This window comes from Scardinius erythrophthalmus (genome assembly GCF_964197995.2).
Source record: "Scardinius erythrophthalmus genome assembly, chromosome: 8".
NCBI classification, from domain to species: Eukaryota; Metazoa; Chordata; class Actinopteri; order Cypriniformes; family Leuciscidae; genus Scardinius; species Scardinius erythrophthalmus.
The window spans coordinates 1016401-1044348 of record NC_138228.1 but is presented as its reverse complement, the minus strand read 5'-3'; the positions used below and the strand labels follow the sequence as shown (position 1 = coordinate 1044348).

The window sequence follows — 27948 nt, the reverse complement described above, 5'->3', positions numbered from 1 at the left end:
GAAATTATAACAGAAATATATTACTATTGCACAGAGTATACTTCAGGCCTAATAATAATAATAATAATAATAATAGTTTATTAAAACACACAGAAACTCAAATGTCTACAGCCCACCAAAATAAAAGTTCGGTCTAACTCAAATTAATTAGATAGAAATTGCAAGTGTGGTGGTGCTTATGGGGTGACGCTCTGGGATGGGTGAGTATGCGGCGGCGGCGGCGGGGGGTGGGGTGGGGGTGGGGGGGAAGGTTATATTAGAGTATACTCACTTCAAAAAACTAGACTACACCACTGCCTGACGGAACCCTTTAAGGTTCTACATATGAAGCGACTGGACTGACGGAACCCTTTAAGGTTCTACATATGAAGCACCTGACAGAACCCTCCGTTTATGGGTGATTCTCCAACTAGAAGCACTTTTGGCACTGTGAGTTTATGTAAAATTCACTCTCTTAAAACACTCTTAAAACAATCTTCCTTGCTTCATTCATTTGTCTTCTAACACAATATAACAGTGGGCAGTTTTAGAATTCCATGGATTATTATTATTTTTAACAGTTTTTCTGAAGAGCCATGTCATTTCCACCACTTTTCAATTTATGTATTTTATTACAATTTAATATTGTAAAACTGTTATATAAGATTATGCATCTGTCAACAACATCAGTGGGCTACCTAATCATGTAACAAAATAAATCTTAATACTTCATGAACTTAATGCATTTTCATTTAAAGTTGCTAAAATGCCACGAGTTGCCACGAGTTGGGATTTTTGCCTACAGCATCTCATTTTTGCTCAGGTCTATGTTTATTATAAGTCACTCACACATATATTGTGAGTAATGAACTATTACTACTTATTTTAAAATACATTTAGATCCTCATTATTGGTTATTCTTATTTTTTTTTCTTAAAAACTGTAGTGGTGGAAAGTGGTGGAAATGACGGTTTATAGTGGAAAGATTGTTTCTGTTTATTTTTACTTAAATTGCCAGTGTAAAATATTTTTAACCATATATTTTATTATTTAACATATATGAGTTGAACAGTATACCTAATAGTTTTAAAAATAATGATTACAAATGATATGCAAATTATATAAACATTCATATAAATATAGATAAATAAAAATACATTTAGAGTGTACTGGAATGGTGATATATAAAGTTTTCAGTCCAAAAGCACAAATATGTCATGAGAACATGTCAATAACGCACAAAAACAGCATATATCATGTCCAAAGCTACGCCTCAAATTTCTCAGAGGTGGAAATGACGGAGGTGGAAATGACATTTTAGCAGTTTTTCTGCAATATTAGCACACCCTCATGTCAGGCTTAGCCACTTTTGGACTTATTATGTTGTTTACTCGTAATAAACATAAATACATTATTTTCATATTTGTTGTACATAATTCACCCGAACTACAGACAAGGTGGAAATGACGCTGAATAAAAATATTCAGTATAAAAGCTTGACTTACCTTGATTTATTTTCTTGTGCTGAAGAGCACATGTGCCTGAAGTTTCATCTTCAACTAATACATCCTTTTCACAGTTATTTCCATGATTACCAAGTAAATAAAATATTTAAGGTGGGTCTATTAAAGTGGATTTTGTTGAGGGAGGTGGAAATGACGGAAAACTTGGGGACAGACGTATTTCATTCCAAAAATAGTTTAAAATTATGACATACATATGGAATTTCGATGGTATGACATTATTTCATTTGTCCTTAAGACAAACATGTTAAAAAATATTTTTAAATTGATCCTTTAATATAATTTTCTAACATTCAAAGAGGGCCAGTCTGGGTTGGGGACAAGCATAAAACTGCAAAATCTGCTAATAAACAGCCATGCAAAAGCATTTTTAAAAGAAAAAAGGGGCAAGATTTGGTGGTTACTAGGATGTTGGAGCATGAACTTCATAATGACAGTTTATTTGTGCACTTGTTTGTTTATTTATTTACAAAAAAAGGCCAGGGACAACAAAAGTGCCTGTAGTTGGAGAATCACCCTTATATGTATATATTAGTGGTGGGCCGTTATCGGCGTTAACGCAGCGAGACTCTTATCGCGCGATAAAAAAAATTTCGCCGTTAATCTATTCCCCAAGTTGGGTTGGGAGATGGCTCTACTACACAAGCTATGATGACGCAATCTACCCGCGGCCGCGAGGTAAACCCGGCTGCAACGCATATTCGTCGTCATCTTAAGTAAACACGGCTGAAAGTGAAAGCTGCAACGTCCATTATTTGGACTTGGTTCGGATTTAAGCCGTCCGACAAACAGCAGCAAACTATCCGAGTGTGTGGGGTAACGGTTCGGTAAGTTAACACACGACTAATCCGTTCTACCACATCAAATTCAAAACGAAACTGAAACTGATATCACTGAATACCAGCGCGCGCGTATTATTCTCAATCCAATATATCTTAGTGGTGTAACGTTAACACATAATCTCTGTCTACGCCCGATTTTAAGAATCGTTGTTGTGTTTCTTTTTAACTGAAAATACATCAGTTAGACAATATTATAACTTTAAATTTGGGGTTTCATAAGCTCAAAGCTATAATAAACATTAGACCTACTTAAGATCTCTGCAGCTAGTGTAGGCTACTTAAATTTTATTTATCTGCAAAATTATGTTGTATACTTACAGTTTTGCACAATATATGTTCTCAAAACTACATATACCCTTTAAAAAAAAATTAGCAGTTGTTTAGCAGGGTCTGTGTAACCTGTTCTGAAATGGTTTTATTATAATATACTGTATATCGTTATCGCAAGAGGCTGCAATGTATATCAAAATATAGATTTTAGGCCATATCGCCCATCCCTAATTGATAGCCTATAGTAGTTGATAATAACATAGGCCTATGTTGCCTACGGACGGTAACAGTACAGTAGTAACCTTTTACAGTCTATGAGTTGAACAGCTTTCTCAAGCAGTTTGTGATGCATTTTGGAAACAGTTCCTGAGATGAGCCCCTAGTCTAATGCGCCACCTGGCTTGAGAAACCCGTTCTCAAAGACTTAGCCTACTTTTATAGTCATTATTTGGGTAGCACACATATTCTGAATGCCTTCGGCAGAATTCAAAGGAGCCATTTTAATCTAGATTAAAAAAATTAATCTATGCCCACCTCTAGTATATATATATATACACATTGCAGTTAACTGTTTACTATTTTCACTTGTTTGTAAAAATTGTTACATAGGAGAAATGTTTTTGTTTTTGTTTTTTTGTGCACATAGAGGGAGTGCACATAGATTTTGCGCTGAATAAGATTGCATATAATTTCGCTCTACTCTTTTGTATAATGACAAATAAAGATTCTAATTTTGATTCTGATCTCATGACATCATGTCCTGTTTTTGATTCATTTAGATGTGTTTGGTCCGTGTTGCGTTCATACTTCAGTTGAACCGCACCAAAGTTAATTTAATTCAAATCAAACCTGCCAAGTGTGAACAGTGAACACACCCTCAGGAGTTAAAAGTGCCCTGTTCCTGGGGTTAATGATGATGTTAACCAGGGTTAAATGTTGTGTGAAAGCAGTTTCTCTGCAGATGTTACCGTGGTGTTGCAGATCTTGTGCTGGTTCTGGGCTCCGGGGCAGGAGGCGTTCGGTACCGCGCCGTACACTCGGTTCTGCACTGCCGGAGTGTGAGAGCGCCGGTTCTGATGGACGTCTCTACCTTGAGTCCTGTAACTCTGGTGCGGGACGTGTAATGGCGATCGTCTCCATTTGTTTTGGGATGTTCGGCCAGAATCTTTCAGTAGAGGCGTTACGTATGAAATCCTGCCGTATCCGTACGTCCCTGGACTGATGCCACTGTTTGCTTTTCTTCAACAGAGAAAAAATATATAGAGAAAGAGAAAAGTACATTTACTCATTTAGCAGATGCTCTTCTCCCACGCGATTCATCTTAGGTAATAATTCCTAAACTGATGTTAATCACCTCATGTTGCACCAGTGGATGTGATCAAATCCAGCAAACAGTCATCAATATCAACTGGTTTGGCAAATAGAGGTTTGTGAGTTGATGAAGCTAATAATTAATTAAATCAAATGAACAATTAAACTAAACAAATAGTTTCCACAATAAATCAAAATAGCAATCTATCTTATCAAATCTTATCAGTTCATTTACCACAAGTGCAGCTTCAGTTCACAGCAAATGATTCTTCTCACAAACTGCAAACGTTTAACGTGCATTTGAGGTTCACTTTATTTACACTCACATTCACAGAATTTACATTTGTGCGACAGAAGTTTACAGCATTTCACTAATAATCTGTCAAAAGAACAACTTGACAGGATTTGACATTTGAAAGTGAAGAATTCAAGACATCAATATTTGTATTGTAACTTGTAGTTTTAGTTGGTTCTTATAAAGTTGTAGATACTTTAAAAAAAGTATCTATTTTCATTAGCAGTAGAGTCTTTGTTCATTGTGTCTGAATGAATTATGATATAAAATGAAATGTCTTATTGCATTTCAAACTGCAATCACACAACAGTCGGCTGGTGGGGACTACAACGAACTTCTTCACGGGTTAGTGACATCACTAACCCTAAAATTTACATAAACCCCGCCCCCGAGAAGGCAATTTATAGATTATCATGACAGAATATGCTAATCAATGACTAGAAGATAACTCCACATCAGCTTCATAAATTCATCAACTAATCATTCAGAAATGTCCTGTTGCTTCTACATGTTGTCACTTCTTCTTGAGTCTCTCCATCATTGTCTGAATCCGATTTGAACATAAAAGGCTAAAAGTTTTTGTTTTTGAAACACACACACACACACACACACACACACACACACACACACACACACACACACACACACACACACACACACACACACACACACACACTCACACTCACTCACACACTCACTCAATCACTCAAGGTCTAGAAGCTCCGCCCCCTGTGCCGGGAGCACCAGCTCATTTGCATTTAAAGGGACACACACAAAAACGGCGTGTTTTTACTCACCCTCAAAAAGTGACGATTTTAACATGCTATATAAAAATATCTGTGGGGTATTTTGAGCTAAAACTTCACACACACACACACACACACACACTCTGGGGACATCAGAGACTTATTTTACATCTTGTTTAAATCTCAGGGGGGCTATTAAATATTTAAGCCTAAAGTGGTTCAGCTGATGAAAAAGCGTGTGAATTAGTTTTGAACTGATGAAGACGATGCCAAACCTCCATCCATGTCTGAGACTCTGTCGACTCTGGCCTGGTGTTGATCCGCTGGGATCGACCCGACAGACTCTGATCCGTTCCTGAACTCCTCCACCGCAGGAGAGCGAACACGAACCCCACGAACCCCAGGAGCTCCACGACCCCGACCCCGCTCCAGCAGAACCAGTGAGATCTCCAGCAGAACCAGTCAGCGGATCAGGCCGCATCTGAGCACGTAAAGAGGAAATAAACAAGAACAAAACTGAGATGTAGTTCGTAGGGGTGTAACGATACTCTCATGTCACGATTCGATACATATAACGATCCTGAACTCATGATACGATACTATTGCGATACTCCAAGACACATGATAAAAGGTTAACAAAACATTTACTGCTGATTAAAATGCTAAATTTGATATTTCATTGTGTATTGCAATATATTGTGACTCGATATATTGTTACACCCCGAGTAGTTTGATAATGACAGTAGAAGAGCCAGATCTCGTCAAACAGCAGGACGAGAGCTGTCAATCAACAGCTGACAGCCAATCAGAGGGCAGAGGGCGTGACCTGGTCATCCTCAGGGTCAGTGAGAGGTCAGACAGCTGGAGATCATGTGATGACGACACAAATGTGCAAATCATTCATTTTTCATGAGGCGACACTGAGCTCTGATGATGATTATGAAGAATATTCCTACAGTAAACCAACGCAAAATATCCGGGACAGGCTGTTCTCTCGTGAGTCTCATTCTTCTGTAAGCGTGTGTGAGTGTGTGTGTGTGTGTGTGTGTGTGTGAGAGAGTGTGTGTGTGAGTGAGTGTGTGAGTGAGTGAGTGAGTGTGTAAGTGTGTGAGTGTGTGTGTGAGTGAGTGAGTGAGTGTGTGAGTGAGTGAGTGAGTGAGTGGGTGAGTGAGTGAGTGAGTGAGTGTGTGTGTGAGTGAGTGAGTGAGTGAGTGAGTGTGTGAGTGAGTGAGTGAGTGAGTGAGTGAGTGAGTGAGTGTGTGTGTGTGTGAGTGAGTGAGTGAGTGAGTGAGTGTGTGTGTGTGTGAGTGAGTGAGTGAGTGAGTGAGTGAGTGAGTGAGTGTGTGAGTGTGTGTGTGAGTGAGTGAGTGAGTGAGTGAGTGTGTGAGTGAGTGAGTGAGTGTGTAAGTGTGTGTGTGTGTGTGAGTGAGTGAGTGAGTGAGTGAGTGTGTGAGTGAGTGAGTGAGTGAGTGAGTGAGTGAGTGAGTGTGTGTGTGTGTGAGTGAGTGAGTGAGTGAGTGAGTGAGTGAGTGAGTGAGTGAGTGAGTGAGTGAGTGAGTGAGTGTGTGTGTGTGTGTGAGTGAGTGAGTGAGTGAGTGAGTGAGTGAGTGAGTGAGTGAGTGAGTGTGAATCATGTTGTCTTTGAGTTTGAGACTCATTGCAATGATCTGCACTGTTTGTATTATGAAGGCAAAAACGGCTAAATAGTCATAAAGACGAACATGAATACCTTCCTCTGGTCGTGTGTGTGAAGACAAATGAAGATCGGCCACAGGATCACAGCGACACTACAAACACAAGATGACATTATTACACATGAACAATGCAAACGCTTTAAAGTGCCACTGGAACAGCAGATCTGTGTTCCTCACCTGATGTTCAGAGCGGCTCTCATCCTGAAGCCTGACCGCAGCACTGCACCTGGACACACACACACACACACACACACACACACACACCTGTGCATGTCGTCAGATGTCACTCAAGTTCAGTATTAGTCCTCAGTTAACCTTTGACCCGACCTGTGACCTCTGTGACAGAAACACTGCAGCTGCTGCATTCAAGTGCACGAGAGTCAGTAATAATGAGACATGAATGAAGGTTTGTGTGATATTACAGTATGAGATATTACATGAGTTACAGTTACACTACCAGTCAAAGGTTTGGATCGGTAAGATTTTTAATGTTTTTAAAAGAAGTCTCTTCTGCTCACCAAGGCTGCTGCATTTATTTGATCAAAAATATAAATTATAATAAATATAAAGTAATATTGTTAAATATTATGACAATTTAAAATGACTGTTTTCTATTTTAATATATTTTAAATTGTAATTTATTCCTGTGATCAAAGCTGAATGTTCAGCATCATTACTCCAGTCTTCAGTGTCACATGATCCTTCAGAAATCACTCTAATATGATGATTTGATGATCAATAATGATTATTATCTGTGTTGAAAACAGTTATTTACATTTTTATTTCAGGATTATTTGATGAATAGAAAGTTCAAAAGAACAGCATTTATCTGAAATAGAAAGCCATGTGTCATAATATTTAACAATATTACTGTTTTTTTATCTTTTTAATCAAATAAACGCAGCCTTGGTGAGCAGAAGAGACTTCTTTTAAAAACATTAAAAATCTTACCGATAAAACCATTAAAAAAGTACCATGGTATTAACACTTTGGTGGAAATGCTTCCATTTCTGTAGTGCCGTGAAAATATCGCGCAACATATACAGGCAGCAATGATGCATACACACATATAGTATATAGGTAAGAGTGAGTGCAGTAATAGTGTGGTAATAGTGAAGTACCCGTTGAGCTCCAGCTGTTCTAATGGAGAAAGTGTTGGTGTGTGACGCGTCCTGACGCGCGTGATCCGGCGCGTTCACTATTCCCGCAGCTCGCGCGTCGCTCGTTACCAATAATCTCCATCATTAATAACTGTCGCATTCAGACACTGTGTTTCCAGCCCTGTAAAAGTTTCTCCGTCACACACACATCCGCGAAGAAACCAAGCGCTCGGATAGAGACAGAAGGAGTGCGCGCGGCGCGCCACCTGAGAGAGAGAGAGAGAGAGAGAGAGAGAGAGAGAGAGAGAGAGAGAGAGAGAGAGAGAGAGAGAGAGAGAGATGTGTGTGAGAGAGAGGGGTAGAGAGAGAGAGAGAGAGAGAGAGATGTGTGTGAGAGAGAGGGGTAGAGAGAGAGAGTGTGTGTGTGTGTGTGTGTGAGAGAGAGAGAAAGAAAGAGAGAGATAGAGTGCGTGTGAGAGAGAGGGTGTTGTATGTGTCTTCCTGCCATCATATGAGGGACAAGGGCTGAACCCTCTTCCCTTAAACTGCTCTCTGTACTTATTATTATTATTTTTTTTCATTGTGATATGTTCACTTTTATTTATCTACCTGTACGTATATGTTGTATATGTCTATTGCTTTGGCAATATTGTGCTGTTTTACACAGTCATGCCAATAAAGCTCATTTGAATTGAATTGAATTGAATTGAGAGGGAGACAGAGAGAGAGAGAGAGTGTGTGTGTGTGTGTGTGTGTGTGTGAGAGAGAGAGAGAGTGTGTGTGTGTGTGTGTGTGAGAGAGAGAGTGTGTGTGTGTGTGTGTGTGTGTGTGTGTGTTGAAACACTGTGGTATCAAATGTTCACACATTCTAATTTGTTGCACTGTTTATTTAAATATTAGTTACACTGACAGTCAAAAGTTTTCGTTCTGTAAGATTTTTAATGTTTTTGAAACTGTAACTTTAACTGTAACATACTGTCACTTTTGATCAGTTAAATGCATCCTTGATGAATAAATGTATAATTTCTTAAAGTTTTCCCCAAATTAAAAAAATAAAAATTCTTACTGACCCAAAACTTTGGAACGGAAGCGTTTAATGTTACAAAAGCTTCTATTTCAGATAAATGCTGTTAGGGTTAGGGTTAGTAATAGTTAACTAACCCTAATAGTTAATCTGCTATTTATCAAAAAATCCTGAAATAAAAATGTAAAAAACTGTTTTCAACACTGATAATAATCATAAATGTTTCTTGATCATCAAATCCTCATATTAGAGTGATTTCTGAAGGGTCATGTGACACTGAAGACTGGAGTAATGATGCTGAAATCGTCAACCAGTGGATCTCTGAGCTGAGTGAGTGAGTGGAGGCGGGGCTCATTTGCATATTCATAGCTCCGTGCATACTAAATGAGGCAAGGGTGTCGAGTTACATTCAAGATATTTTAAGGCATGAAGATTTTTTTTAACGTTTAAATATTTCATTTTGGTGATAAAGATGAGTTTTATGGGATACAATGATCGTCTACAGCGAGACTTCAGTTCTCAGAGTTTCAAAGGTTTCAGGAGATTTGAGGATTCAGGTTTAATTAAACAGGATCTTTTATAGATCATCTCCAGCTCAGGAGGAGGAGTAACCTCTCCTCTTTCGATCTGCTCCTCTGTTCACTGTTCCTGTCAGCCAATCAGACGCCAGGGTTTGGTTGGGCTGAAACAACACTCATCCATCTTTCATTTCACTCTGATTTGAGCCGGAGTTAATGTTTGACAGGAATGTTTCAGGACAAAAGATGTTGATTCAGGAACACATGCACAGATCGCTTCAGTTCAGACCAGTTCACTGGATTACACCGCGGAAAATGATGTTCTTCCTCAGAGTTTCTGCCTCGTTTTCCAGCACTAATATCTAAACATTCTTAAATCAAGACACATTTACTGGAAAGTGAAGTCTTGTTTACTGATAAAATTGCTCAAAATAAAGTGAGTTTGTGCTTAAAACGAGAACTAATATCTGCACTGGGGTCAGAAAAATCTTAATTTAAATGGAAAACAATTTTTTTTTTCCTGACTCCACTGGCAGATATTTGTTAAATAATAATAATAATAATAGTTAATCTGCAAATCATTATCAGGCTGTCTTTGCACATACAACTGTTGCAAATGATCTTTCTACAACCTAACAAATGATCATTGCGACGGAACCAAATCAATTAAAACTAACTTTAGATGGAAATAACTTAACTCTGCTGTAAAGCCGAAACAATCTCTGTTACCTTAAATTATACGCTTATCTCTGTAAAGCTGCTTTGAGACAATCTACATTGTTAAAAGCGCTATATAAATGAAGATGACTTGACTTGACTTGACTTGACAACATGTGTTCTTTGCTCAAATAAAGGCGAACAACATGATCAGTTTCAGGTCAATCAAAATGTTTTCACATTTTTTCTTTTTAATAACCAGTAAAGTACAAAACATAAATCAGAGCTTGCGAAGGACATTCAGTATGGAGAAGCGACAGGCATCGGAGAGACAGATCTGCAACACACCTGAACGCAAACACTTCCATTCAGCGAAGAGTCGACTGATGATGATGATGATGATGAGTTTCTGCGCGCAGGTTTGAAGAGAATCTTGACATGTTTATAGTCGTTCAGTGAACTGAAGGAAACTCGATGGGGGTTGTTCGTAACACACCTGGAATGTACCTGTGTAAAGTGTGTGTTAATCAGGAGCACCATTACGAGACGTTACTGGCCCACAGGAGAGGAGATCATGTGACGTACATTCAGGTACAACCCGAGACCCTTCAGTCTTCGCCTTTTCTCCCCATCACGTGTTTTAGTAATCACCCTAAACTATCACTCGAAAGATTAAACACTCGAAACACTTTGAAATTGCGATACTACTTTAAAACCTTCCAGCTGGCTCCTCCCCGAATGGGCGGAGTCACGTTTTACCACTCCCCAGTGGGCGGAGTCACGTTTTACCACTCCCCCCAGTGGGCGGAGTCACGTTTTATCACTCCACCTAGTGGGCAGAGTCACATTTTACCACTTCCCCCTAGTGGGCGGAGTCATGCTTTACCACTCCCCCTAGTGGACGGAGTCACGTTTTATCACTCCACCTAGTGGGCGGAGTCACATTTTACCACTCCCCCCTAGTGGGCGGAGTCATGCTTTACCACTCCCCCCTAGTGGACGGAGTCACGTTTTATCACTCCACCTAGTGGGCGGAGTAACATTTTACCACTCCCCAGTGGGCGTAGTCACATTTTACCACTCCCCCCTAGTGGGCGGAGTCATGTTTTACCACTCCCCCCTAGTGGACGGAGTCACGTTTTATCACTCCACCTAGTGGGCGGAGTCACATTTTACCACTCCCCAGTGGGCGTAGTCACATTTTACCACTCCCCCCCTAGTGGGCGGAGTCATGATTTACCACTCCCCCCTAGTGGACGGAGTCACGTTTTATCACTCCACCTAGTGGGCAGAGTCATGTTTTACCACTCCCCCTAATGGGCGGAGTCATGTTTGCACTATTTTATAATCAAACTTGACAAAAACACATTGTTAGAAAGACTCAATGTTCTGTATTTGGCATCTGTTCTGTAATAGAATTGATATAAATTTATGACAGGAGAACGCATAAAAAAACAAAAAAAATTGATATTACCTTCGCAAATTCGGAACACAACTTGGCTAGACATATGGCTTTGATTTTAAACTAATTTTACAATAAAATATTTTTATAAATACTACAGTACATTTGCTTTACTGTAAACTTAAACTTTTTTCACTTCTGTAATCTGAGTGTCTTCTTTTAAAAAGAGACCAACCTTATTTTAAGTTTTTTAAAGGATTAGTTCACTTAAGAATTAAAATTTCCTGATAATTTACTCTCCCCCACGTCATCCAAGATGTCCATGTCTTTCTTTCTTCAGCTGAAAAGAAATCAAGGTTTTTGAAGAAAACATTCCAGGATTTTGGCATGTAAATTGTCAGGAAATTTTAATTCTGATGTGAACTACTCCTTTAAATGATAGTGCATTTTCATGTCTACGCTCAAAAAGGGGGGGGTGACAGATGCCGAGTTAAAACACCTCTACGCCTGTCATTTGCTGTTTGTGATCCGCCGGAGGCACGTCTGTCTGAACGCCTGTGTGTCTCTCATCTCCAGCACAGAGTCTCTCACGAGCTCGGCGAACAGCGAAGGCCAGATCTTCTGGAGTGTTTCTCCCTTCACACTGTGACTCGAGGCCCGGTGGATCAGACCTCGCAGATACTGATGAACCATCGCGGAGCGCCGAGAGACATCGCCCTCCTCCTGAGACGCAGAGAACACGTCATTAAAAACATTTTTGCATTACAAAAGTTATTTCCCTTTAAAGGTGCAGTGTGTGATTATTAGCGGCATCTAGTGGTGAGGTTGTGAATCGCACACAACAGAAGTTACGGTGGCCGGCAGGAAGTGATGTCGTCGTCTGAGACAGCAGAGAGTCGCCAGTTAAGCAATGAGGTTTCTTTACAAAGATAAATTAAGAAATTAGGTTTACTTAGTTATTCAGCAAAAAGATGTTATTGCGAATATTATTGTTACTTGTTCATCATTGTGTCAGTGTTTTATTCGCTGACTTTAGCTCGCTTCATTACACGAAGAACAACATAGTGACGAAACGTGTTTGTCCGCTCAGGGCCACTGTAGAAACATGTGGATGTAAGCGGACCCGCGGTGTGTGTAGAGAGAAACGCCTCATTCTAAGCTAATAAACACATACCAGTTCATTATGTAAGGCCTTTATACATCACTGAAAACATAGTTATGTTTATGATATTGCATTTCTGTCAACAGATCCTCCTAAATATTACACAATGCACCTTTAAGAAATACACAATTTAATACACATTCATTCACTCATATTTCTCCCATAACACAGTTCATTGTGTACTTCATCATAATGTTTCCTTATAAAATATTTCAATAAAGTCATCCTCTTTGTCACTCATTAAAAAATATTCACATAATAACTTGACTATTGTTTCCATTTTGCTTTTAAACAAGCTCCATACATCAACTTTCCTTTTTTCGTACTTTCCTTATCAATTGTTATCAATAAATTGAAAAATAATCACATTACAATCTTTACTATTAAAACCAAATTAAATAATTTTTTCCCATGTCTTTTGTGTCATGCTTGTATCATTCTATTATCATATTTTTCTTTCAGCATAGATTTTACAATGTTTTACAATGTTGGCCTCACCTCAGGGCTGTCGGATATTTAAATATAATATATAATATATATAATATTTTATATATATATATATATATATATATATATATATATATATATATATATATATATATGTATATATATATATTATTTTTTATTTTTTTATTTTTTCCCAGTGTTGGCCTCACCTCAGGGCCGTCGGACACTCGGCTGGGGTAGTTGAAGAGCGCTCGGCTCAGACCGTCTCCCGCATGTTTGCCGTTGTCCTTCAGTTCCTCTGGACTCTGACCGATTCTCCGACCGCGGCCGTCCAGCAGGAACTGCAGCTGACGCTTCCTACACACACACCAGTGGCAGGAACAATACGTGTTTTGAATGATCAGTAGGACTATAGTTTTACTTAGGAAGTCCATGCTGAAATAAAATAAATATAAATAAATAAATAAAATATATCTAAAATAATATATATATATATATATATATATATCCATGAGGGGCTGCTGTCTTTTACTTTCGTTTTGTATTTGTTTTATTTGCATCATTAAAGTCTTTGAATGTTCGTCGGTTCCCGCCTCCTTCTTCCCACAACCTTTAACCTCGACACATGAGGCCTCCATATATATTCCGGTTTACCATAACTGAGAATCCTGGTTCTTCAAAAACAACAACAGTTGTTGAGGAGGTAAATTAAAATAAGAAAGCAATTTTTTTGTTGTTGTTGTTGCTCATTTTAATGATGGTTTTGTCTTTTTCCAAATCATTTTAAGCGCTTATCTGATCTAGGACCATCTGAGTCTGGACTGGTTCTGCAGTGCTGGCGTGTCTCAGGTGCTCAAGGGAGCAGCAGACGGCTGAAAAGAATTTGCTGAACAGCACAAGAAGAAGCTGTTGAATACTGTAAGTCCTGGAGTGTTCAAATAATCCTGGACACGTACACACACTCACACATACACACAGCACTTGAAGGATGGCAGCTGCCTTGTACATGCACTGGCCTGCCACACACACAGGTTTTTCACCCTTCAAAATAAAGTCTTTACATTTCTTACACACAACAACCAGTCTGGTTTCAGAAGTGTAAATACACTGAGACGGCCCTGCTCTCGGTTATTGAAGACTCAAGAGCAGCTTCCAAATCCTCAGTTCCCATCGTGCGGGATCTGCTGCGTTTGCCAGTTCACAACCAGATCCTCCTGCCCTCATGATGAAGGGCATCTCAGGAACAGCACTCCAGTGGTTCAGGTCTTCCCTCCCAGCTGGTCCTTCAGGGTGTCGTGGAGGGGTGAGGTGTCTAAGACCAACATCTAGCTACTGGAGTGCCTCAGGGCTCAGTGCTGGGACCGCTTCTCTTCTCCATCTACATGTCATCACTAGATCTGTCATTCAGAAACATGGTTTATCCCATCACTGTTATCATCTAGCTACTGGAGTGCCTCAGGGCTCAGTGCTGGGACCGCTTCTCTTCTCCATCTACATGTCATCACTAGATCTGTAATTCAGGAACATGGTTTATCCCATCACTGTTATCATCTAGCTACTGGAGTGCCTCAGGGCTCAGTGCTGGGACCGCTTCTCTTCTCCATCTACATGTCATCACTAGTGTCTGTCATTCAGAAAAATGGTTTATCCCATCACTGTTATCATCTAGCTACTGGAGTGCCTCAGGACTCAGTGCTGGGACCGCTTCTCTTCTCCATCTACATGTCATCACTAGATCTGTCATTCAGACACATGGTTTATCCCATCACTGTTATCATCTAGCTACTGGAGTGCCTCAGGGCTCAGTGCTGGGACCGCTTCTCTTCTCCATCTACATGTCATCACTAGATCTGTCATTCAGAAACATGGTTTATCCCATCACTGTTATCATCTAGCTACTGGAGTGCCTCAGGGCTCAGTGCTGGGACCGCTTCTCTTCTCCATCTACATGTCATCACTAGTGTCTGTCATTCAGAAACATGGTTTATCCCATCACTGTTATCATCTAGCTACTGGAGTGCCTCAGGGCTCAGTGCTGGGACCACTTCTCTTCTCCATCTACATGTCCTCACTAGATCTGTCATTCAGAAACATGGTTTATCCCATCACTGTTATCATCTAGCTACTGGAGTGCCTCAGGGCTCAGTGCTGGGACCGCTTCTCTTCTCCATCTACATGTCATCACTAGATCTGTCATTCAGGAACATGGTTTATCCCATCACTGTTATCATCTAGCAACTGGAGTGCCTCAGGGCTCAGTGCTGGGACCGCTTCTCTTCTCCATCTACATGTCATCACTAGTGTCTGTCATTCAGAAACATGGTTTATCCCATCACTGTTATCATCTAGCTACTGGAGTGCCTCAGGGCTCAGTGCTGGGACCGCTTCTCTTCTCCATCTACATGTCATCACTAGATCTGTCATTCAGGAACATGGTTTATCCCATCACTGTTATCATCTAGCTACTGGAGTGCCTCAGGGCTCAGTGCTGGGACCACTTCTCTTCTCCATCTACATGTCATCACTAGTGTCTGTCATTCAGAAACATGGTTTATCCCATCACTGTTATCATCTAGCTACTGGAGTGCCTCAGGGCTCAGTGCTGGGACCGCTTCTCTTCTCCATCTACATGTCATCACTAGTGTCTGTCATTCAGAAACATGGTTTATCCCATCACTGTTATCATCTAGCTACTGGAGTGCCTCAGGGCTCAGTGCTGGGACCACTTCTCTTCTCCATCTACATGTCATCACTAGTGTCTGTCATTCAGAAACATGGTTTATCCCATCACTGTTATCATCTAGCTACTGGAGTGCCTCAGGGCTCAGTGCTGGGACCGCTTCTCTTCTCCATCTACATGTCATCACTAGTGTCTGTCATTCAGAAACATGGTTTATCCCATCACTGTTATCATCTAGCTACTGGAGTGCCTCAAGGCTCAGTGCTGGGACCACTTCTCTTCTCCATCTACATGTCATCACTAGTGTCTGTCATTCAGAAACATGGTTTATCCCATCACTGTTATCATCTAGCTACTGGAGTGCCTCAGGGCTCAGTGCTGGGACCACTTCTCTTCTCCATCTACATGTCATCACTAGTGTCTGTCATTCAGAAACATGGTTTATCCCATCACTGTTATCATCTAGCTACTGGAGTGCCTCAGGGCTCAGTGCTGGGACCACTTCTCTTCTCCATCTACATGTCATCACTAGATCTGTCATTCAGAAACATGGTTTATCCCATCACTGTTATCATCTAGCTACTGGAGTGCCTCAGGGCTCAGTGCTGGGACCGCTTCTCTTCTCCATCTACATGTCATCACTAGTGTCTGTCATTCAGAAACATGGTTTATCCCATCACTGTTATCATCTAGCTACTGGAGTGCCTCAGGGCTCAGTGCTGGGACCGCTTCTCTTCTCCATCTACATGTCATCACTAGTGTCTGTCATTCAGAAACATGGTTTATCCCATCACTGTTATCATCTAGCTACTGGAGTGCCTCAAGGCTCAGTGCTGGGACCACTTCTCTTCTCCATCTACATGTCATCACTAGTGTCTGTCATTCAGAAACATGGTTTATCCCATCACTGTTATCATCTAGCTACTGGAGTGCCTCAGGGCTCAGTGCTGGGACCACTTCTCTTCTCCATCTACATGTCATCACTAGTGTCTGTCATTCAGACACATGGTTTATCCCATCACTGTTATCATCTAGCTACTGGAGTGCCTCAGGGCTCAGTGCTGGGACCACTTCTCTTCTCCATCTACATGTCATCACTAGTGTCTGTAATTCAGAAACATGGTTTACCCCATCACTGTTATCATCTAGCTACTGGAGTGCCTCAGGGCTCAGTGCTGGGACCGCTTCTCTTCTCCATCTACATGTCATCACTAGATCTGTCATTCAGACACATGGTTTATCCCATCACTGTTATCATCTAGCTACTGGAGTGCCTCAGGGCTCAGTGCTGGGACCGCTTCTCTTCTCCATCTACATGTCATCACTAGATCTGTCATTCAGAAACATGGTTTATCCCATCACTGTTATCATCTAGCTACTGGAGTGCCTCAAGGCTCAGTGCTGGGACCGCTTCTCTTCTCCATCTACATGTCATCACTAGTGTCTGTCATTCAGAAACATGGTTTATCCCATCACTGTTATCATCTAGCTACTGGAGTGCCTCAGGGCTCAGTGCTGGGACCGCTTCTCTTCTCCATCTACATGTCATCACTAGATCTGTCATTCAGACACATGGTTTATCCCATCACTGTTATCATCTAGCTACTGGAGTGCCTCAGGGCTCAGTGCTGGGACCGCTTCTCTTCTCCATCTACATGTCATCACTAGATCTGTCATTCAGAAACATGGTTTATCCCATCACTGTTATCATCTAGCTACTGGAGTGCCTCAGGGCTCAGTGCTGGGACCTCTTCTCTTCTCCATCTACATGTCATCACTAGTGTCTGTCATTCAGAAACATGGTTTATCCCATCACTGTTATCATCTAGCTACTGGAGTGCCTCAAGGCTCAGTGCTGGGACCACTTCTCTTCTCCATCTACATGTCCTCACTAGATCTGTCATTCAGAAACATGGTTTATCCCATCACTGTTATCATCTAGCTACTGGAGTGCCTCAGGGCTCAGTGCTGGGACCACTTCTCTTCTCCATCTACATGTCATCACTAGTGTCTGTCATTCAGAAACATGGTTTATCCCATCACTGTTATCATCTAGCTACTGGAGTGCCTCAGGGCTCAGTGCTGGGACCACTTCTCTTCTCCATCTACATGTCCTCACTAGATCTGTCATTCAGAAACATGGTTTATCCCATCACTGTTATCATCTAGCTACTGGAGTGCCTCAGGGCTCAGTGCTGGGACCACTTCTCTTCTCCATCTACATGTCCTCACTAGATCTGTCATTCAGAAACATGGTTTATCCCATCACTGTTATCATCTAGCTACTGGAGTGCCTCAGGGCTCAGTGCTGGGACCGCTTCTCTTCTCCATCTACATGTCATCACTAGTGTCTGTCATTCAGAAACATGGTTTATCCCATCACTGTTATCATCTAGCTACTGGAGTGCCTCAAGGCTCAGTGCTGGGACCACTTCTCTTCTCCATCTACATGTCATCACTAGTGTCTGTCATTCAGAAACATGGTTTATCCCATCACTGTTATCATCTAGCTACTGGAGTGCCTCAGGGCTCAGTGCTGGGACCGCTCCTCTTCTCCATCTACATGTCATCACTAGTGTCTGTCATTCAGAAACATGGTTTATCCCATCACTGTTATCATCTAGCTACTGGAGTGCCTCAGGGCTCAGTGCTGGGACCGCTTCTCTTCTCCATCTACATGTCATCACTAGTGTCTGTCATTCAGAAACATGGTTTATCCCATCACTGTTATCATCTAGCTACTGGAGTGCCTCAGGGCTCAGTGCTGGGACCACTTCTCTTCTCCATCTACATGTCATCACTAGTGTCTGTCATTCAGAAACATGGTTTATCCCATCACTGTTATCATCTAGCTACTGGATTGCCTCAAGGCTCAGTGCTGGGACCGCTTCTCTTCTCCATCTACATGTCATCACTAGTGTCTGTCATTCAGAAACATGGTTTATCCCATCACTGTTATCATCTAGCTACTGGAGTGCCTCAGGGCTCAGTGCTGGGACCGCTTCTCTTCTCCATCTACATGTCATCACTAGTGTCTGTCATTCAGAAACATGGTTTATCCCATTACTGTTATCATCTAGCTACTGGAGTGCCTCAGGGCTCAGTGCTGGGACCACTTCTCTTCTCCATCTACATGTCATCACTAGTGTCTGTCATTCAGAAACATGGTTTATCCCATCACTGTTATCATCTAGCTACTGGAGTGCCTCAGGGCTCAGTGCTGGGACCGCTTCTCTTCTCCATCTACATGTCATCACTAGTGTCTGTCATTCAGAAACATGGTTTATCCCATCACTGTTATCATCTAGCTACTGGAGTGCCTCAAGGCTCAGTGCTGGGACCACTTCTCTTCTCCATCTACATGTCATCACTAGTGTCTGTCATTCAGAAACATGGTTTATCCCATCACTGTTATCATCTAGCTACTGGAGTGCCTCAAGGCTCAGTGCTGGGACCACTTCTCTTCTCCATCTACATGTCATCACTAGATCTGTCATTCAGAAACATGGTTTATCCCATCACTGTTATCATCTAGCTACTGGAGTGCCTCAAGGCTCAGTGCTGGGACCACTTCTCTTCTCCATCTACATGTCATCACTAGTGTCTGTCATTCAGAAACATGGTTTATCCCATCACTGTTATCATCTAGCTACTGGAGTGCCTCAGGGCTCAGTGCTGGGACCGCTTCTCTTCTCCATCTACATGTCATCACTAGTGTCTGTCATTCAGAAACATGGTTTATCCCATCACTGTTATCATCTAGCTACTGGAGTGCCTCAGGGCTCAGTGCTGGGACCGCTTCTCTTCTCCATCTACATGTCATCACTAGATCTGTCATTCAGAAACATGGTTTATCCCATCACTGTTATCATCTATCTACTGGAGTGCCTCAGGGCTCAGTGCTGGGACCGCTTCTCTTCTCCATCTACATGTCATCACTAGATCTGTCATTCAGAAACATGGTTTATCCCATCACTGTTATCATCTAGCTACTGGAGTGCCTCAGGGCTCAGTGCTGGGACCGCTTCTCTTCTCCATCTACATGTCATCACTAGTGTCTGTCATTCAGAAACATGGTTTATCCCATCACTGTTATCATCTAGCTACTGGAGTGCCTCAGGGCTCAGTGCTGGGACCGCTTCTCTTCTCCATCTACATGTCATCACTAGTGTCTGTCATTCAGAAACATGGTTTATCCCATCACTGTTATCATCTAGCTACTGGAGTGCCTCAGGGCTCAGTGCTGGGACCGCTTCTCTTCTCCATCTACATGTCATCACTAGTGTCTGTCATTCAGAAACATGGTTTATCCCATCACTGTTATCATCTAGCTACTGGAGTGCCTCAGGGCTCAGTGCTGGGACCACTTCTCTTCTCCATCTACATGTCATCACTAGTGTCTGTCATTCAGAAACATGGTTTATCCCATCACTGTTATCATCTAGCTACTGGAGTGCCTCAGGGCTCAGTGCTGGGACCACTTCTCTTCTCCATCTACATGTCATCACTAGTGTCTGTCATTCAGAAACATGGTTTATCCCATCACTGTTATCATCTAGCTACTGGAGTGCCTCAGGGCTCAGTGCTGGGACCACTTCTCTTCTCCATCTACATGTCATCACTAGTGTCTGTCATTCAGAAACATGGTTTATCCCATCACTGTTATCATCTAGCTACTGGAGTGCCTCAGGGCTCAGTGCTGGGACCACTTCTCTTCTCCATCTACATGTCATCACTAGATCTGTCATTCAGACACATGGTTTATCCCATCACTGTTATCATCTAGCTACTGGAGTGCCTCAGGGCTCAGTGCTGGGACCGCTTCTCTTCTCCATCTACATGTCATCACTAGTGTCTGTCATTCAGAAACATGGTTTATCCCATCACTGTTATCATCTAGCTACTGGAGTGCCTCAGGGCTCAGTGCTGGGACCGCTTCTCTTCTCCATCTACATGTCATCACTAGTGTCTGTCATTCAGAAACATGGTTTATCCCATCACTGTTATCATCTAGCTACTGGAGTGCCTCAGGGCTCAGTGCTGGGACCACTTCTCTTCTCCATCTACATGTCATCACTAGTGTCTGTCATTCAGAAACATGGTTTATCCCATCACTGTTATCATCTAGCTACTGGAGTGCCTCAGGGCTCAGTGCTGGGACCACTTCTCTTCTCCATCTACATGTCATCACTAGTGTCTGTCATTCAGAAACATGGTTTATCCCATCACTGTTATCATCTAGCTACTGGAGTGCCTCAGGGCTCAGTGCTGGGACCACTTCTCTTCTCCATCTACATGTCATCACTAGTGTCTGTCATTCAGAAACATGGTTTATCCCATCACTGTTATCATCTAGCTACTGGAGTGCCTCAGGGCTCAGTGCTGGGACCACTTCTCTTCTCCATCTACATGTCATCACTAGTGTCTGTCATTCAGAAACATGGTTTATCCCATCACTGTTATCATCTAGCTACTGGAGTGCCTCAGGGCTCAGTGCTGGGACCACTTCTCTTCTCCATCTACATGTCATCACTAGTGTCTGTCATTCAGAAACATGGTTTATCCCATCACTGTTATCATCTAGCTACTGGAGTGCCTCAGGGCTCAGTGCTGGGACCACTTCTCTTCTCCATCTACATGTCATCACTAGATCTGTCATTCAGAAACATGGTTTATCCCATCACTGTTATCATCTAGCTACTGGAGTGCCTCAGGGCTCAGTGCTGGGACCACTTCTCTTCTCCATCTACATGTCATCACTAGTGTCTGTCATTCAGAAACATGGTTTATCCCATCACTGTTATCATCTAGCTACTGGAGTGCCTCAGGGCTCAGTGCTGGGACCACTTCTCTTCTACATCTACATGTCATCACTAGTGTCTGTCATTCAGAAACATGGTTTATCCCATCACTGTTATCATCTAGCTACTGGAGTGCCTCAGGGCTCAGTGCTGGGACCACTTCTCTTCTCCATCTACATGTCATCACTAGTGTCTGTCATTCAGAAACATGGTTTATCCCATCACTGTTATCATCTAGCTACTGGAGTGCCTCAAGGCTCAGTGCTGGGACCACTTCTCTTCTACATCTACATGTCATCACTAGTGTCTGTCATTCAGAAACATGGTTTATCCCATCACTGTTATCATCTAGCTACTGGAGTGCCTCAGGGCTCAGTGCTGGGACCACTTCTCTTCTCCATCTACATGTCATCACTAGTGTCTGTCATTCAGAAACATGGTTTATCCCATCACTGTTATCATCTAGCTACTGGAGTGCCTCAGGGCTCAGTGCTGGGACCACTTCTCTTCTCCATCTACATGTCATCACTAGATCTGTCATTCAGAAACATGGTTTATCCCATCACTGTTATCATCTAGCTACTGGAGTGCCTCAGGGCTCAGTGCTGGGACCACTTCTCTTCCCCATCTACATGTCATCACTAGTGTCTGTCATTCAGAAACATGGTTTATCCCATCACTGTTATCATCTAGCTACTGGAGTGCCTCAGGGCTCAGTGCTGGGACCACTTCTCTTCTCCATCTACATGTCATCACTAGTGTCTGTCATTCAGAAACATGGTTTATCCCATCACTGTTATCATCTAGCTACTGGAGTGCCTCAGGGCTCAGTGCTGGGACCACTTCTCTTCTCCATCTACATGTCATCACTAGATCTGTCATTCAGAAACATGGTTTATCCCATCACTGTTATCATCTAGCTACTGGAGTGCCTCAGGGCTCAGTGCTGGGACCACTTCTCTTCTCCATCTACATGTCATCACTAGTGTCTGTCATTCAGAAACATGGTTTATCCCATCACTGTTATCATCTAGCTACTGGAGTGCCTCAGGGCTCAGTGCTGGGACCACTTCTCTTCTACATCTACATGTCATCACTAGTGTCTGTCATTCAGAAACATGGTTTATCCCATCACTGTTATCATCCAGCTACTGGAGTGCCTCAGGGCTCAGTGCTGGGACCACTTCTCTTCTACATCTACATGTCATCACTAGTGTCTGTCATTCAGAAACATGGTTTATCCCATCACTGTTATCATCTAGCTACTGGAGTGCCTCAGGGCTCAGTGCTGGGACCACTTCTCTTCTCCATCTACATGTCATCACTAGTGTCTGTCATTCAGAAACATGGTTTATCCCATCACTGTTATCATCTAGCTACTGGAGTGCCTCAAGGCTCAGTGCTGGGACCACTTCTCTTCTACATCTACATGTCATCACTAGTGTCTGTCATTCAGAAACATGGTTTATCCCATCACTGTTATCATCTAGCTACTGGAGTGCCTCAGGGCTCAGTGCTGGGACCACTTCTCTTCTCCATCTACATGTCATCACTAGTGTCTGTCATTCAGAAACATGGTTTATCCCATCACTGTTATCATCTAGCTACTGGAGTGCCTCAGGGCTCAGTGCTGGGACCACTTCTCTTCTCCATCTACATGTCATCACTAGATCTGTCATTCAGAAACATGGTTTATCCCATCACTGTTATCATCTAGCTACTGGAGTGCCTCAGGGCTCAGTGCTGGGACCGCTTCTCTTCCCCATCTACATGTCATCACTAGTGTCTGTCATTCAGAAACATGGTTTATCCCATCACTGTTATCATCTAGTTTATCACTGTTTCAGCAAGGTTTGTCAACCATAACTCCATCCAGGACAGCCAGGAACCTTGGAGATGTGATTGATGATCAGTTGAACTTCACAGAACACATTGCTAGAACTGCCGGTCCTGCAGATTTGCCCTCAACAACACCAGGAGGATCAGGCTCATCCTATCGGAGCTTCACAACTCCTTCTCCAAGCTCTTGTTCTATCCAGACGGGACTACTGTAATGCTCTCTCCTTCCAGCATCTGTCAAACCTCTGCAACTGATCCAGATGCTGCAGCAAGAGAGTGTTTATCGAGCCACACGTCACTCCTCTCCTCATAAACCTGCACTGGTTGCCAATCAGATTCAAGGCACTGATGTTTTCTTACAGATCAAACATTACACCTAAACTCACTACTTCAGATCTACAGACAGACTGTATTCAGACACCTTCAACATTTCTCACATTATCACAGTTTATTTGCTATCGTTTAGAAAATGGTAATTTTTAGTTTGACTGTATGTGTCTCCAGAAGCTTGTGTTCTGCAGGTGAACGGCTTCTTGTCTTGCATCATCCCAAAGAGACACAGAATCACTTTCACGTATAAAGTGCTATAGAAATAAAGCTGGCACACACCTGGACTCCTCCAGCAGCAGAAGCAAGCGACAGCGTGGCGTTTCGGTCGCAGCGACGTGACCAAGAGCCCCAAACATCAACTCGGAGGCCGTGATGTCATTCATAGTCACCTGAAACACAGATATATCATCACACACACGCACTCGTCATACACAGCAGTGAGTGACGCTGGCGGAGCTGTTCGGACCTCTGCGCCATTGATCTTCTGCAGGTTGAGATGCTGAAGTCTGTAGATGAGGAAAGATCTCCAGAGCGTCAGTCGCACCACAGGATTGCCCTCCGGATGGACGGTGATCTGATCGAGACGCCGGATCTGAGCCAGAGCCGACAGCTGAGGAAGATGAGTGATGCTCGTCTCCATGAACATCAGGTGCTGTGGCGGAAACACCATCATTACAGCTGCATGTTAAAGAGGTCATGACAGCAAAACCAGAATATCCTTGATATTTACACATTTAAAGGTGCAAGGTGTGATTTTTAGCGGCATCTAGTGGTGAGGTCAAAGTGTTGGAATCATTTTTGGTCCCAAATTTGTATTAATGTCACTGGTAGTCACTGTGTGAAGAGTTTCTGGGTATGATATGTCACAGTTTACTTTATTTTGCTCTCTTCACTTACATAAATGAACTATAGACTCCTGATCACACTAGTGGAACAATATCCGTGTCTGAATAATTTTAGCTTTGACTATCTATAAGGGTCTGATCCTCACCGTGAGGTTTGGGAATTTGAGGCGGATGCGCAGGAATGTGGGGATGATGGAGTCGAAGTGTATGTATCTGAAGGAGACGGTGGTGACGCTCGAGGCCGTCTGGACCCCCCAGCATCGGTCCAGCGTCTCCAGGGCCCCGGGGCCGAACAAGCGCAGTGTCTCGCCCTCCAGCTCCGCCAGGTGACGCTCAGACATCGACAGGCTCTGAACGCCGGGACCGTCCTGAAACCTGGAGACACACACACAGAACATCATCATGCAGGAGTGTTTCGTCTCGTTTCATTTCCCTGTGATTAGCAGGAGTCTCCGGGCTTGTCTACACTAAGTGTACGTTTACACGACAACAATACGCTTAAAACGGAGAAGTTTTTCCTTTGAGTTTTCCGCATACAGACGACACCATTGTCAAAACAATCCCCATTCACACAGCGAAAACGACTAAACCCGCTGTATTCTGCTGCCAGGCCAGTAGATGGCGATGAAACACTATAGACCGAACACGTAATATGCATGTGCATGACGTCATCGTCCTCAGAGATTCATGTTTTTGTTGTTTACACGGAGACTGCTTTGAAAAACGTACACTTTGAAACCCGCTTTCAATACTTTGCGTTTTCAGGCTCCCAAAATGCAGTTTTCGTGTAAACAAATGGCCAAAACGCATAAAAAGTTGTAAGTTTTTAGTTGAAAACGGTGTCATGTAAACAGCCCCTAATACGTTTTTATTAATGAAAACGAAGCTTTTTGAAATCGCTCTCCAAAGTGGATAAACTTGAAAAACGGTGTTTTCACGTTGTAGTTTGGATTGTCAAAATGGAGGTATTAAAAAATTTACTGCGCGATAACTTTATTTTTTTACGTCTGTATCATCTCAGTGAGCTTTTGTGAGGTTTTACACTTGCGCTTTAAGGTGAATTTAGCGTTTTCAGGCGTTGTAGTGTGGACTGTCAAAACGGAGGTGTTTAGTTTAGTCTAAATAGTCATTAGTCTAAAGTTTAGTCATGTGACGCATGTTTTACAAATAGATATTCATGTTTACATCAGTATTGTGCCTTATATGTGCGATTCACTTTCACACTGTTACTAAAATATGTTACTTCACACACTCTTCATATCATAGTCCTGCAAATATGACAGAAAATTTACTTGTATTTGCTGTCCTATGGTAAAACATGAGAACAGTTTTAGCGTTTTAGACCAAACATATAATGGTGAGTGAGTGCGACGTAAATGATGAGATATTATGTTAAATAAAATGATCCTGTCAGAACCTGGAGACACACAGAAAATCATCATCAAGAGTGTTTCGTCTCGTTTCATTTCCCTGTGATGAGTCTCCGGCTCCTGTAACACAGGACTGAACGAATGATTTAAACGCTCCTGGCAAACATGTTAGGACAGAGTCTCTTCTCAGAGGAATATTTGGACTGTGTTCACACTTGGCATGAAGAGATCGACGGCAGCGTCTGTCTGTGCTCCAGACCTGATCAACTGAACCTCTCGAAACACAGATCAAACCACTCATTTCAATGGACTTCTGCTGTTTATATAGAGTTTTAAGTACTATAACTCAACACTAACCAAAACACAAAACATTCTGCATTTTAACCATTAAAAAAACACAAAAAAATACTTTATTTTACAATGTCCTTGTTACATAAGTTACATGTACTTACCATAGTAATAGTAATAACAGTAAATTATGCATAATTACATGCAATTAACCCTCAACCAAACCCTAACCCTATAGTAAGTACATGTAGTTGCTTAATATTACTCAGTACTTAAATGTATAATTACACTGTAACAACGACACCTTAAAATAAAGTGTAGCCAAAAACATTAACGCTGTACTGCAGCCCAGTTTGGTTAATTAAAATTAGAGCGATTTGGTTGAGAGATTTAATTTTGAGAGGTAAATTCAGAGGGAAATGATGAGTTTTTAACTAGCAGCTCTTGATGTGATTCACGCTTTAATCCTCTGCCCACATACAGACTGAAAACACTCAGACGTCAGACGCTGATAGGTCGCTGTGTGTGTGTGCGTGTGTGTGTCTGAGTGAGACGCTGATAGATCTGCTCTTCTGCTCATCACTCACTCGCTCTATTCCTGAACTAACACTGTTCATGTGATGGATTAAACTGAGCCGCCAAGAATCAGAGAATCACTGCATCACTGAGATAATATTAGAGTGAGTGTGTGTGTGTGTGTGTGTGTGCGTGCATGTGTGTGTATGAATGTGAGTGAGTGAGTGACTGTGTGTGTGTGTGTGTGTGTGTGTGTGTGTGTGTGTGTGTGTGTGTGCGTGTGTGCGTGTGTGTGTGTGTGAGTGAGTGAGTGTGTGTGTGTGTGTGTGTGTGTGTGTGTGTGTGTGCGCGTGTGAGTCAGTGAGTGAGTGAGTGAGTGAGTGAGTGAGTGAGTGTGTGTGTGTGTGTGTGTGTGTGTGTCAGTGAGTGAGTGAGTGAGTGAGTGAGTGTGTGTGTGTGTGTGTGTGTGTGTGTGTGTGTGTGTGTGTGTGTGTGTGTGTGTGTGTGTGTGCGTGTGCGTGCATGTGTGTGTATGAATGTGAGTGAGTGACTGTGTGTGTGTGTGTGTGTGTGTGTGTGTGTGTGTGTGTGTGTGTGTGTGTGTGTATGTGTGTGTGTGTGTGTGTGTGTGTGTGTGTGTGTGTGTGTGTTGGACAGAGATGGATCAAATGTGTTACAGCAGAGCATGCTGGGAACATCACTGCGGGAGGCACTGCAGCCAAAAAAAAAAAAAAATAATAATATAAAAAATGTAAATAAAACAGTTACTAATAATTAATTCAATCATAAATTTGTCAAATTAAAATAAATACTTAAAAAAAAAACAGGACAAAAATGTAGGTGAAATGTCAGTGTGACACATGTCACTGCATTAAACACGTGTTTGTGATGTTCTGACACTGTGACGTGTGTGTGTGTGTGTGTGTGTGTGTGTGTGTGTGTGTGTGTGTGTGTGTGTGTGTGTGTGTGTGAAGATGTACCTGGAGTCTCTGGGGCTGTTTGGGCGACTGGCAGGTCGTAACCCTCCAGCTGAGAGTGTGAGCGGACTCAAGCGCCTGAGACAGAGAATCACAGCAGTCTATGAGAGGCCGTTTGAGACGAAACCTACTGAAACACTTGCAATACACATTGAAAACTTACGATACACACTGAAACACTTGCGCTACACACTGAAACACTTGTGATACACACTGAAACACTTGCGCTACACACTGAAACACTTGTGATACACACTGAAACACTTACGCTACACACTGAAACACTCGCGCTACACACTGAAACACTTGCGCTACACACTGAAACACTTGCC

General features: G+C 42.3%; 2 protein-coding genes across 3 annotated transcripts in view; both read right to left on the bottom strand.

Annotated features, from left to right (window-relative positions):
• thsd4 (thrombospondin type 1 domain containing 4) overlaps window positions 1–7916 on the bottom strand; it is a 53721-nt gene extending 45805 nt beyond the window's left edge. For both annotated transcript variants that reach the window (XM_081373317.1, XM_081373318.1), the window contains exons 1-5: window positions 7782–7916; window positions 6838–6886; window positions 6696–6753; window positions 5242–5447; window positions 3583–3853 (exon numbers count right to left, since the gene is read on the bottom strand). In XM_081373317.1, the coding sequence (XP_081229443.1) occupies window positions 3583–3853; window positions 5242–5447; window positions 6696–6753; window positions 6838–6860 (558 nt within the window). In that variant the 5' untranslated portion in view covers window positions 6861–6886; window positions 7782–7916. The remainder of the gene's footprint in view (window positions 1–3582; window positions 3854–5241; window positions 5448–6695; window positions 6754–6837; window positions 6887–7781) is intronic.
• Window positions 7917–10176: 2260 nt separating this feature from the next.
• lrrc49 (leucine rich repeat containing 49) overlaps window positions 10177–27948 on the bottom strand; it is a 45907-nt gene continuing 28135 nt past the window's right edge. The window contains 6 exon segments of the mRNA XM_081372702.1: window positions 10177–12084; window positions 13180–13327; window positions 23900–24009; window positions 24087–24272; window positions 24612–24840; window positions 27620–27694. Coding sequence (XP_081228828.1) covers window positions 11872–12084; window positions 13180–13327; window positions 23900–24009; window positions 24087–24272; window positions 24612–24840; window positions 27620–27694 — 961 coding nt within the window. The 3' untranslated portion in view covers window positions 10177–11871.